This window comes from Populus alba, chromosome 4 (genome assembly GCF_005239225.2).
Source record: "Populus alba chromosome 4, ASM523922v2, whole genome shotgun sequence".
Classification (NCBI taxonomy): Eukaryota; Viridiplantae; Streptophyta; class Magnoliopsida; order Malpighiales; family Salicaceae; genus Populus; species Populus alba.
The window spans coordinates 12,743,197-12,754,805 of record NC_133287.1 but is presented as its reverse complement, the minus strand read 5'-3'; the positions used below and the strand labels follow the sequence as shown (position 1 = coordinate 12,754,805).

The 11,609-nt window shown below is 32.7% G+C and overlaps 1 protein-coding gene across 3 annotated transcripts; it reads right to left on the bottom strand.

The window, feature by feature from the left end:
* Window positions 1-2,614: 2,614 nt before the first annotated feature.
* Window positions 2,615-9,231, bottom strand: LOC118053584 (uncharacterized). Of its 3 annotated transcripts, none has more exons than XM_035064896.2 (13): window positions 9,139-9,231; window positions 8,478-8,911; window positions 8,215-8,284; window positions 7,440-7,838; window positions 6,132-6,262; window positions 5,920-6,028; window positions 5,644-5,789; window positions 5,430-5,503; window positions 5,210-5,324; window positions 4,910-5,112; window positions 3,596-4,773; window positions 3,236-3,507; window positions 2,615-3,071 (listed from the first exon to the last, which is right to left on the bottom strand). In XM_035064896.2, exons 1-13 carry the CDS (start codon window positions 9,145-9,147, stop codon window positions 3,050-3,052), a joined length of 3,162 nt encoding a protein of 1,053 aa, XP_034920787.2. In that variant the 5' UTR covers window positions 9,148-9,231; the 3' UTR covers window positions 2,615-3,049. The 3 variants fall into 3 exon arrangements, with proteins under 3 accessions (XP_034920787.2, XP_073264678.1, XP_073264679.1); XM_073408577.1 differs by having other exon boundaries at window positions 5,210-5,321; XM_073408578.1 differs by lacking the exons at window positions 8,215-8,284; window positions 9,139-9,231 and having other exon boundaries at window positions 8,478-8,616.
* Between the last annotated feature and the right edge of the window lie 2,378 nt (window positions 9,232-11,609).

The following is an 11,609-nucleotide window of genomic DNA, read 5'->3' as shown; positions in this document are numbered from 1 at the left end:
AAAAGGTTAGTGAGAATTATGTTGTTTTTCTAATATTATATATAAATGATATATTTAGAAACAACATATCTTTATTTTAATTAGAAAATTTTTTGTTGTCTAAGAATTTCTAAATAAAATAATTAAGAGAAGCAACCTATATATTGGATATAGAGATCTATAGAGATAGATCTAGAAGATTACTTAAACTATCTCAATTCATGCATATAGACTTGATGCTAAAATACTTTAGTACGAAAGAATCTAAAGATTAGATTCTTATCTATTTTGCATGGAACTCCTCCCTCCAAAAACATATGTTTAAAGACAATTCAGAGATATATGATGGAAATTGTATAATATTCTTGGCTATAGGATCCATTTATGGAGAAGATAAACTAGAAGTTCAAAATTGTTTAAACTAAGATTTTTTCAATGAAATGTTGAAATAATAGTAAATATCAGTCAATATATGTTTTACTCTAAATGGTAGTGCTCTAAGTTGTAAGAGTTCCAAACAAAAGAGCACAACTGATTCTACAATTAAATAAAAGTGCACGTCTATATTTAAGGAAATAAAAAGGTTGTTTGAATCAAGAAGTTTATCAATGAAGTAAGTTGGTTCCTAGCATTGTTGATTCAGTTGCCCTGTACTATGATAACAATGGAGTCATTGGATAAGTAAAGAAACCAAGGTCTCATAAATGATCCAAACAAGTACTTAAAAAAAAATTACATTTGATTTGATAAATTAATGAAATGAAAGATGTAAAGATAGAGCGAGTACCTACCAAAACAAATCTAGAAGATCCTCTTACTAAGTCATTATCCATGCAAAAGCATTAATGATACATGGAGCAATATGGTATTAGATACATGAGCGAATGCAAGTGGGAGATTGTTAATTTAATATGCCTTGTAACCAATCGAGTGATTATACGTGGAATTATTATATTCATGTAAATTCATATTTATTATTATTAAAGGCTTAATTTATTTTTAATATTCATATAATATTATATTAATGAATTTAGAGTAAAGATAAAGTTCAAGGGACAAAAATACTTTGCAAATAAAATTATAAAGTTGTTATAATTATGGAATTTTTATTACTTTAAAGCATTGTTCCTAAAATTCTCTTAGTTGATGATCTCTTAAATACTAAACATTCATTAAAGTCGTAGAGACTGATACATATTATGTTCTTTTTTTTATGAAATGAAGTAGTTGTTCTCATAAGCTGAGGTATAAGAGATACCTAGAACTAATATATATGTGTTTATCATAAAACATGTACATTGAATTGACCCACGTGAGAATTTTATATGGAAAAATCATAGATATCTATGGAAAGACTCACATAACGATTATGTAAGTAATCCTTAGACTTGAGATAAATAAATCATCTTATATAAAGAATATTATGTTTTAATTTTGTTACATGATATCTTAATCGAGATAACAAAAGGGAAAATATTAGGTGTAGCATAATATTCAAATATAAATTAATCAATTGATGAATTGATAATAAATTAAATTGTTTAATTTATTTAATTAGAACTATATTTATATTCGGGCTAATATATTAAGAACTTAATAGGTCACATTATTAAGAAACCATTAGTCAGAAATTAAACTTGGATTATTTAATTAAGTATGGCTTGATTAAAATATATTTTAAAAATTAAAGACTAACATATAATTAATACATGGATTATATTTCTAGATTTAAAAAAATCAAGTAAGGACTTGATTGATTAAATTTCTAAAATTATCCTTAAATAATATATGTATATTATTTAAGGGGCAAATAGATATTTTATCATTTATAGGATTTTTAAAATTCCCTATAATACAAAACTAAGTCGATTATTTTGTAGGGAAAAAAAAAAAGTGGGTGTCTATTAGCCAGAAAAACTACATAAATATAAAGTTAGAGCTAGCACTCTAGGTATAATAATTTTTCTCTTTTCAATAAGAATTTCAAATATTTCACACGAGTGGTTCGTGTGAATTATCATTACAGTTAAGACAATTAAACGATTTGTAATTTGTAACAATTCAACTTTTAAGAAATTATTTAAAGTTAAAAAAAAAATAAGATATTCATGTAATAAATTTATAATAAAAACCCCTGAATAATTTTATTTCATATATATAAAGTTTGATAAGGAATCCATGGAAACCATTTACTTCAACAAAACACAGAGATGACAGGCATTCAAGTGTATGAACTGTAATGATTTGTTTTACTAATAGTTAACATGATCAGTCTTCCATTCCAACAAAATTACATGATGCAGTTTGACATGGATTTATTTTTATTAAATGGAGCATACTGTTAGTTTTTGCATTGGTTTGGTATTATTAATAGCCTCAGAAATTCAAGAAGATTTGGAATTAATGAATTAAAGTTTACAAAGATTCCCCCCCTCATGGAGCACGTATATGATATGCATGAAGTCATAAACGCATGTTCTTATTGTTTTATTTGCATGATCCATGGCCGGCCAAACAAAAGAAGCAAGTCTTTTTTAAAAGAAAAAATTAAATCAAAACATCAAAATAATGAGATTTACTTGTGAAGACTTATGCCAAAATAGCTAATAACTAGGTACTTGAAAAACATAAAAGAAAACAAAGAGACGAAAAGAAGCATCCGTAATGTTTGATCATGGCATTAATTCACTCAACCTTTGTTCTAGTTTTACTAAAACAAGCACATCCCTCGTATCAATCAATTAATGTTGTCGATTGGATGGCAAAGGCATGCATACATGCTTGTATTTGGGAACTATACACTCTGAAATCTATATATAGATTCCCTCTTCACCGAAAGATAAAAAGAGGGAATCAACAAAATGGTGAAAAGAGTTGAAATTTTGCCGGAGGCAAGCCTTTGTATATACTAGGTTTTTTCACCACATGAGTATGATAGTCTTGTATATCTAGGTTTTTTTTTTTTTTTTGCTCAGAAGAACCTCTCCCTCCCATAAACCTTTTTCCCAAATGCTGCAAGTCGCGGACTGCTGGTCTGATAAGGCCTTCACATGTACTGCAGCTCTCTCTTCTATTCAAATATAGGCTTCTTCCTGGATAGAGGCAGAGGCAGAATAAAAAGGAAAAAACCATTAGAAATTAGACAAGTAATTAAGCAATGATCAAGCATTTTGTTGGTTCACATTAAAAATGTAAAAGAAAATAAATAAATGCATATGCTTCAGGAAGGAAACAAATTAACATGGCATGTCCTTACTTTAGCATGTAATCAGGATCAAATGGGGGGAACTCCTTGATGCAAGCTGTGTCAAGAATGGGCTGACAGTATTCATGCCAGGATATCAAATCTATTGTCTGCACTTTGATATCACACACCACACATTTGTGTTCACCAAGGCGAGCTGCCATCATGGCTTGTAGTTTACAATCAGCACACCACACCAAGTGCAAGCATGGGAAGTTGGCCCACAACATCCGACGCTCGTTGCACCCCAGGCACCTTCCTTGTTCGATGCTTGCCTTGTATTCCTGCAATTACCACCCAATATTATTTTATCATAAGAAAAATGAAGTTTAGAGCACAGAATGAATAAATCTCAACTTGTTGAATCCTCACTTCACAGAAATCAAATTCACGAAGAAAGTAAAATGATGAGCTATTCTTTTTTCTGGCAAGGGCCTCTAAAACCAAATGCCTTCCTTGAGGCCAGGGCTTCATCTCTTGAAACCCCTTTCCTGATCCTCTTTCACCAACAGTACTCTCTTTGCCTCCATCAGAGTCACTATTTACCCACGGTCGTGCATGAAAGATTGGGTCTGGTTTCAAGAATTGAAGAAACCTCGAGTTCACACAGGGCAATTTATCTGCAGGATTATCATCAGTGATCTGAAAGGACACCCTAGTGCTGCTATCATTTAAGTCATCATTCTCAATGGACACAAGAAGAGGTTCCTGAGAGCAAATGGAACCATCAGAATTTCCATTACCGCTATCACCAATTGATGTAGAATGTGAAGATGGACTGTCAATCGTAACGTCTTGAAGTGGCTGCTGACAGGGAATGGGAAGGCTAGGCAGAAGTATCATATGATTGGCTGGAGTGTGATACGTAATGTGGCAAAGTTCAGGGATAGATTTCATGAAGTCACTAAGCTTTGAGAAACCGAGAGAGGCATGGTCTAATTCTAGGCCAAAAAGGGCCCTGAAATCAGCTTTCACCGACGATAGAGCATATTGTCCTCCCCTCTTTGACGCTTGTTGCAAGAAGCTAGGGAGCCACCTTCTTAATGTTCTGAACCACTTAGGCATACATCTTTCATGTGTTTGAGATTCACTAGAGCATGCTTTTGTTTGACCATGGATTAAAGTATCAGCCCAAGTCCTTGGCTCAGATTTTGTCTCCTCTGTGGAATCACAACTAAGGATCACTTTTTCTGTCTTCTCACTTGATGTCTGCCTATTAAGCACGTCAGTTTTGGCCTTTTCCTTCTCAGTTTTCTCCTTGGGCGTTTGTGCTTGTGGAAGTTTCTCGTCAATCTGATTTCTTTCACGTTGTTGGGTTGATTTCTGGAACTCAGCTAGTAGAAGGAACTTTGGAACAGCACTTTTGATCTCAACCTGCTTACCCATAACAATAACATGGTGTGCCTCAACAGCTGCAGAAACAGATTTCTTATCTTTGAAGGTGACGAAGCCAAATCCACGAGACTGCGTCTTATCTGCTGTTTGAACTCCAAGTACTGCAGCATTGTCCACCGAACCAAATTTCTCTTCAGGAATTTTTCTTAGAGAGTCTGATGCAGAAAAGGTTGGAGAAGAAAGACAAAATATAAGATAAAATTGAAGTTCTATGGCTTACTAAATCAGCACATGATTCTTCAGGTTAATAAGACTACATATGTAGTTGCATGAATGTGTTCGGTTTCTAACCAGAATCTACAGAAGCTGGGAGGCCTCCAACAAAAATTTTCCGTTCTAGTTGCCCTGCAGCAGGTGAATGAATCATGTATCTTCCCTGCTTCACCTGCTGTCGCTCTTCTTCAGAATGTGCATAGAAACACTTGGTGCCTCTAACACATCCACGAGGAGAATGGAAGTATTTACAGATCTCTTTGTTTGTACTCAAGCAAGTCCTGCTGTCCACAAGCAGTGGAAAATTATGTGACCAAATAAATTAAAAAATCACTATTTTATCATATGATTCTTAATCGGTTTACCCAAGGAGGTCACCTATTAGTAGGATTCCTTTCATCTGTCAAGGTAAAGAGTTCTTTGCAGGTCCCTTGAATTACATCACCTCCTTGTAACCATGCTGTATATTTCTGCTGAATGGGACGATTTACTGCTGATTGTGAGCACGAGATTAATGAAATGAGTGACACGAACTTCTTTATTATGACATTTTCCCTCTCAATCTAACCTTTTGAGTGTGTTAAGAATTTCAACTTACTGAGGTTAACATCAGCATTGTCTAGAATGAAACGCATGTCTTGTGACTCAGCCAAGTCTACAGGTCTCTGTTTACTGGGAATTATAATAGTTACAATAAGATGTCAGCATTAGGTTGCGAGGATCGGCATATCTTCTCATTGAGAGACACGATAAATGCTAGAAAGACAATAAAAACGGATGAAATATATGAAAATAGGTCAGTTGTTTCTAACCGCAAATTAAAGACTCCAGTGCTTGCTCCCCAGTGTAATAGAACTTCAACACAGTCCTTATAGCCATTCTTCACAGCAAAAAATAATGGGGTTTCTTTCATTTCTGTATTAGAGTTGATACAATCTGGGTCTTCCAATAGAAGGGCCTGCAGAACAGTCTTACAGGAAAATGAGCATGATAAAAAACTTCAGTTATGAAACTATTATATGTTACCAAGATGTGCTTGGAAGACAGTAAAACAGTTAAAGCAACCTGAAGAGCTGATACATAAATACCTGGAGTGCCTGTGAATTACCATTTGAGGCAGCAATATGAACAGCTGTCAAGCCCAGCTTATTTTTCTGGTTCACTCGAGCACCATGCTTCAGTAGAAGCCACATGATCCTGGAACAGAAGGCGATTTGAAGTTCAGCAAAACTAGAGTGAGTGCGTGCGTGCGCGTGTGCCTGTGCCTGTGCTTGTGCTTGTGCGTGTGTGAGAGAGAGACTTCATCTGCTGAGGACATGATTGCTTATATGCCTTGAGACACCAATGAAGAGCAGAGTGTCCTTCAGCATCGACATCATTTAAGTCTATGTTAGTCTTCAGAAGCAACTCAATAATGGTTTCATCTCCAGCCTGTGATTATTATCAATAGTACCTGGTTACGGATCATTTGAAAATAACGGTCCATACTGTGGACTTTTGTTAATACGGTATGCTATGCTTCCTTTCTTTGAAGTTTTGAATGTGTAATACAAAGGCGATAAATTTCCCAATTAGTTTTCCTGAAATTTGTTGTATTCTTGTCTAGGATGACAGGCTAACTTGAATACAGGGAGAATTCAAGTTAAAAGGTACATAAATGACATTAATCTATATAAATGCAAGAAACAGAATGCACTGAACCTGGAGAGTATACTCGTAAAATGAAAGGAAATTAATTAGGACAGTTGATAATGTTATAGATTTTGTCACTATCAAAGACAATTACAGTGTAAGATTATAGTGATTTGGAACGTGATACAAATATCATGATCTTCTTTTGTCCCAAGCAGTTGCTAAGCATATGTTCGTTTGAAATTAGATATATTCATCTGCAAAAGTTTCACTTGCTTACTAGAATTTCAATTTGCTATTCCGAGTCCCACTTGAAATATACGAAGACAACGCTGGAAATAAAGCTATTAATTGTAGAAAAATAAATGTTAATTAGAGACTTCACAGGCCAAGAAAAGAAAATAATGTTGGTTGAAAAAATAGTTTTTCGAAGTAAAGACATGGAAGGGGTGTCATAACAGAATCATGTTTGTACTTCATTACTCATTAATTTGAAATAGACGAATTTGTGGTGACCACTCAAAGGTAAAAGTCCCAAATGTCTAAGCCTATATGTTACAAAGTATCTAATGAGAGTACACGGTGATTCCTCATTCCCCCTGATTTACAAAAGTGCCCACAGATCTCAATAATCAATGATTAAGTACATGTTTTTATATTTTAAAAATTTTTAAAAAAAAATTATTTATTTTAAAATAATATATTTTAGTGTTTTTAAATCGATGCGCTATATAAAAATAATTTTAAAAAAATAATAAAATATATTTTAAAATAAAAAATATCCATAAACATATTTTTAAATACACTCTAAAAAATATCTTATCTGATAGGTACTTTTAGAAGGGCATGCATGCCCATTTCCCAAAATCCCACGTACCATAATGTTGCATACATTATACGGTTATTATTCATTCCACATGTTAAACAAAATGCCAAATAAAAATAAAAATTAGAGGGAATGAAGATCTATTCTGACCTGTGCAGCACGGATTAACGGTGACGGTAACTTCCTGTCCGTACAACATTTGAGACCAACAGCACCAAAGAGCTGAAGCAACGCAATCTCATAGAGCAAGAGTTTCCTTTTCTCAGCACGCTCACTCTCGCTTAGAACTGTTACCGTTTTTGCTGCCCTCAACGACGGCGTAGGGCCGCCAAGTGCCAATGCCTCTCTAATCACAGCCTCGTAAATTGTGCGCTTATCTTTACAATCCAAAACAGCATCACACACCGGTAAAATCGATTCATTTATTTTATCTGCTGCCACTACCAGAAGAGCAGCTAAATCAACCACACGCCCAGCTTCCGCCATTCTGTATGCCACGTCACCGATTTCCTCCGTTTTGTCAGCAAGTAGTTTTAGGGTAGTTAAATCCTGTAGAAAAGCATCAAATTAGCTTAATAAAAATAAAAAACAGAGAATTTCTTAATTTAATAAATTCCCTACTGTCCTCGGAGCTGAAAATATCCCTTAATAAATTAATAAAATTGAATAAATGATATTTTCGCGTCTCTTTCCATTGTTTTCTCATTAACCAAAACGAGCCAAAGCCTTTAATAAATCATCAAATCAATGATTCTTATTTTAATAGACTTTTTCTTTTTTTCACTACAAAAAAATAAATATATTTGACTCTTTTGACTTTACTTGACCTAATTCCATGATAAATAAATACAGAAAATGCCATCAAATAATCACTTTCTACCACTTTCTCGGCAACCAAACAATATATAACAAAACGTTTCAATACCTTTTCACTAATTTGAACAACCAAGTCTTCAATGGTTGAATTGTCATCCAGATCCCAAATCAGATCCTTTCTAAAATAACATAAAAAAAGTCACGGAACAAAAAATACACGGGAAGGACAGAAACAAGAAAAAGCAACATTTCTAAGAAAGGTAATATCTTTCTGCAGTGTGAGATGCATCAAAAATAACGAAAAGATTTTACACCTTTTCCATTTTAGTTCATCAAAAAGATTAAAACGACGTGCTTTCTTTTGTTTGTTACCTGGTGTTACACAAGGACAGCTCCAGAGGTAACAGTCTGCGTCCATCTCTGCTCTCCAAATCCGTACGAGCGTGTTTTTCCAGAAGCATTTCCACACAACGCGCCGCGTTAGCAGTTGCAGCGGCGTGCAGCGGCGAGAGACCGGTTGAGTCCGGTTCATTTATCACCGGCACCGATCCGAACTCACCGTTGAGTAGTGATGTGGCGCAGTCAACAGAATCGAAGGTACAGCAGAGATGGAGCAGCTTGGTGATTATTGTACGTTCTGTAACAGCTTTTTTTGAGAGAGAGAGTAACTGTAGTTTGTTGTCTTCTAAGACTGATTTTATCACGCTTGTTTCCAAAACCTCTGCGTTTTGGAACTCATGATCTTTACTTGAAGCTGCAGGTTTTGTTGGCTTTGAGAGGTCTGTGAGCGAGAATCTTTGTATTTCCTGCGATTTAAACTACTTTTAGTAACTTCACTAGCAATGAGAAAGGAAAAAAAAATGCCAGTGATCAAAGCTTTTCTTTTCTTTTACTTTGAAAACATGAAAAATACTAAGCAAAGATTTTCCCGAGAAAACAAGAGAATGCACGGGAGAAGAAGTCGATTTCAAGGTGATAAACTTAGATTATGAATGTAATGTGAAGCATTTGAGGAGATAAGGCAGTAATGTACCAGATCCATCTCGAAACCCTAATGAGATTTCTACATGGCCATGAGAGAAATTATAGAGAATATTTTGTTTATAATGAAGGCAGAGGGAAAGAGAGACGAAAGATATAGTTTGGTGGAGATATTTATAGGGGTCGAATATGGTGGAGTTAGTGGATAGTGAGTAAAGACAATTATATCCCAAAACTAACAAGGGTTAGGATTTTACCAGTGTACAATATGTTTTATGCATGGATAAAGTCTGTGATCGGTATTATACTGGATGTGTGTTTTTTTAAATAATTTTTATTTAAAAAATATATTAAAAATATTTCATTTAATTTTTTTAAAATTTTTTATACTAATTCATCAAAACTATAAAATAAAATTATTAAAAAATATTAATTTAATATTACATGAAGTAGGGATTGTTTAGAAAGTAGGAAAAAGAGGGAAACTTCAAATCAACCTCTGATTATTATCTAATTCTCAATTTTATCTCACTTTTGTTCATTTGTGTCTTTATGATTTCAGTCATATCTCACTCGAGTCTCCTAGTTATGTATTAGTATTTTTGTCAGGCTCTCTTCAAAGGAGTATCATATTGGGTTTTAATTTAAACTAATAATTATACGCATTACAATATGATCAGATTAAATTTTTATTGAATACAAAAAAACTACTTACGTTTTATTAACATGTTTTTTAGTAGAAAAAATAAACTATGTGGAGATTGAATCGATGTGATATAATTAATTTTACAGGTTAAAAAACAACTCGAATAATTAGTAAAAATATAATTTGATTCAAAAAAACTAAGACAATATCTTTTTTTATATATATTGAAACAACAACATATTAAATTGACTTGGATTTATTCGAATCAAATCAAGTTAACTTATCAAATCTCTGGTCCAAGTCATGAGACCCTAATAATCCTGTAGAAAGCACACAAAAAATATTAAGCCTAATTTTCAATCAATTCAATGTTGAATGATGAAATTGAAAATAAAATTCAATTAGAAAAATAAGTCAGGTCAACCTGGGTAACTTGTCAAACCTTAGTTATAAAACTAAAATAACATTGTAGAAAGAAAATCAAAACAAATTATAAAACTCAATTCTCAATCAACCCATGTTATAGGATGAGATTGAGAAAAAATCAATTAAAAAAAATAAAAAATCACTTGAGTTAACCCGAGTTAACCGACTAAACTCATGACCCGAATCATAAAACTATTATAACCTTATAAAAAGTAAATTAAAATAAATTATGAAGTTTGATTCTTAATCAACCTAATATTCAAGGATAGAATCGGAAAAAAAAACATTCAATAAAAAAAAAACTCAAATCAACCCGAGTTAACCTGTCAAATTCAAGTCATGAAACCAGGATAATTCCATAAAAAAATAATTAAAAAAAAAACCTATTAAGTTAAACTCTCAATCAGCCCAATGTATAAGGATGAGATTGAAAAAACAATTCAATTAAAAAAACAAGAAAAAACTCGAGTTAGTCTAGCTAACGTGCAAAACTTACGACTTGGATCATGAGACCTTGATAATCCCATATAAAAAATAAATAAAATATGAAGCACAATTCTTAATCCACCTAACATTAAGGATGAAGTTGGTAAATAAATAAATAAACAAAAAAAAATAACTTGAGTCAACTCATATTAACCTGCCAAGCCTAGATCATGAGGTCCAATACCTATTAAATTCAATATTGGAGCATGAAAAAACAAAATTGAGAACCAAATTGAAAAAATCCTTGGCTTTTCAACATTTATTGTTAGAGTGAAATGTCTTTTAATATATTTTAGTAATTAAATAAGTTGTTATGATTTGTGCATCCAAAACAAGAAAAAAGTGTCCTATAAACCTTTTTTTTTTTGGTTTTGTATAGGAAAGAAAATTTTCTTTTAGAGTTTGGACTCTTACCAACTTAATTGCATATATGTTAGTGTTGTCTCATAAACTAAGATAACAATAAGCATCATTACTCATCGTTCTATTTCATTCAAATCATTTATCTCACTGGTAAAAAATCTAGATATTCATAGTGTTTGTGTGTGTTGGGTTATGTTTGGGTAGGGTGTGGGTGAAGTTTTATAATATACATACTTATCTATTACCCATGGAATAAGGTAACTCTAAAAAAAATCATCCATTCTAGTTGTTATCATTACCTATTTTTTAAACATATTTAAAAAAAAATCAAAAATAAAAAGAAGAAGAAGAAGATTAGAGAGTTGCATGATACATAAGGACATGAATAATGATCAAAATAAATATGAGAGTTTGAGTACATCTTCAAAAATAATTGTGAGATAAAAAAGATGAGTTAAAAGAGATAGAAAAATGAGGAGAGAGAAAAATATAACAAATAAAAAAGATGAATAAATAAGCAATGGATGGGGTATAAATAGGTCATATAGTTAAAGGGAAAAAGTCACAAAAAAAGTCCAAAAAAAAAAAAGCAAAGAAAAAGA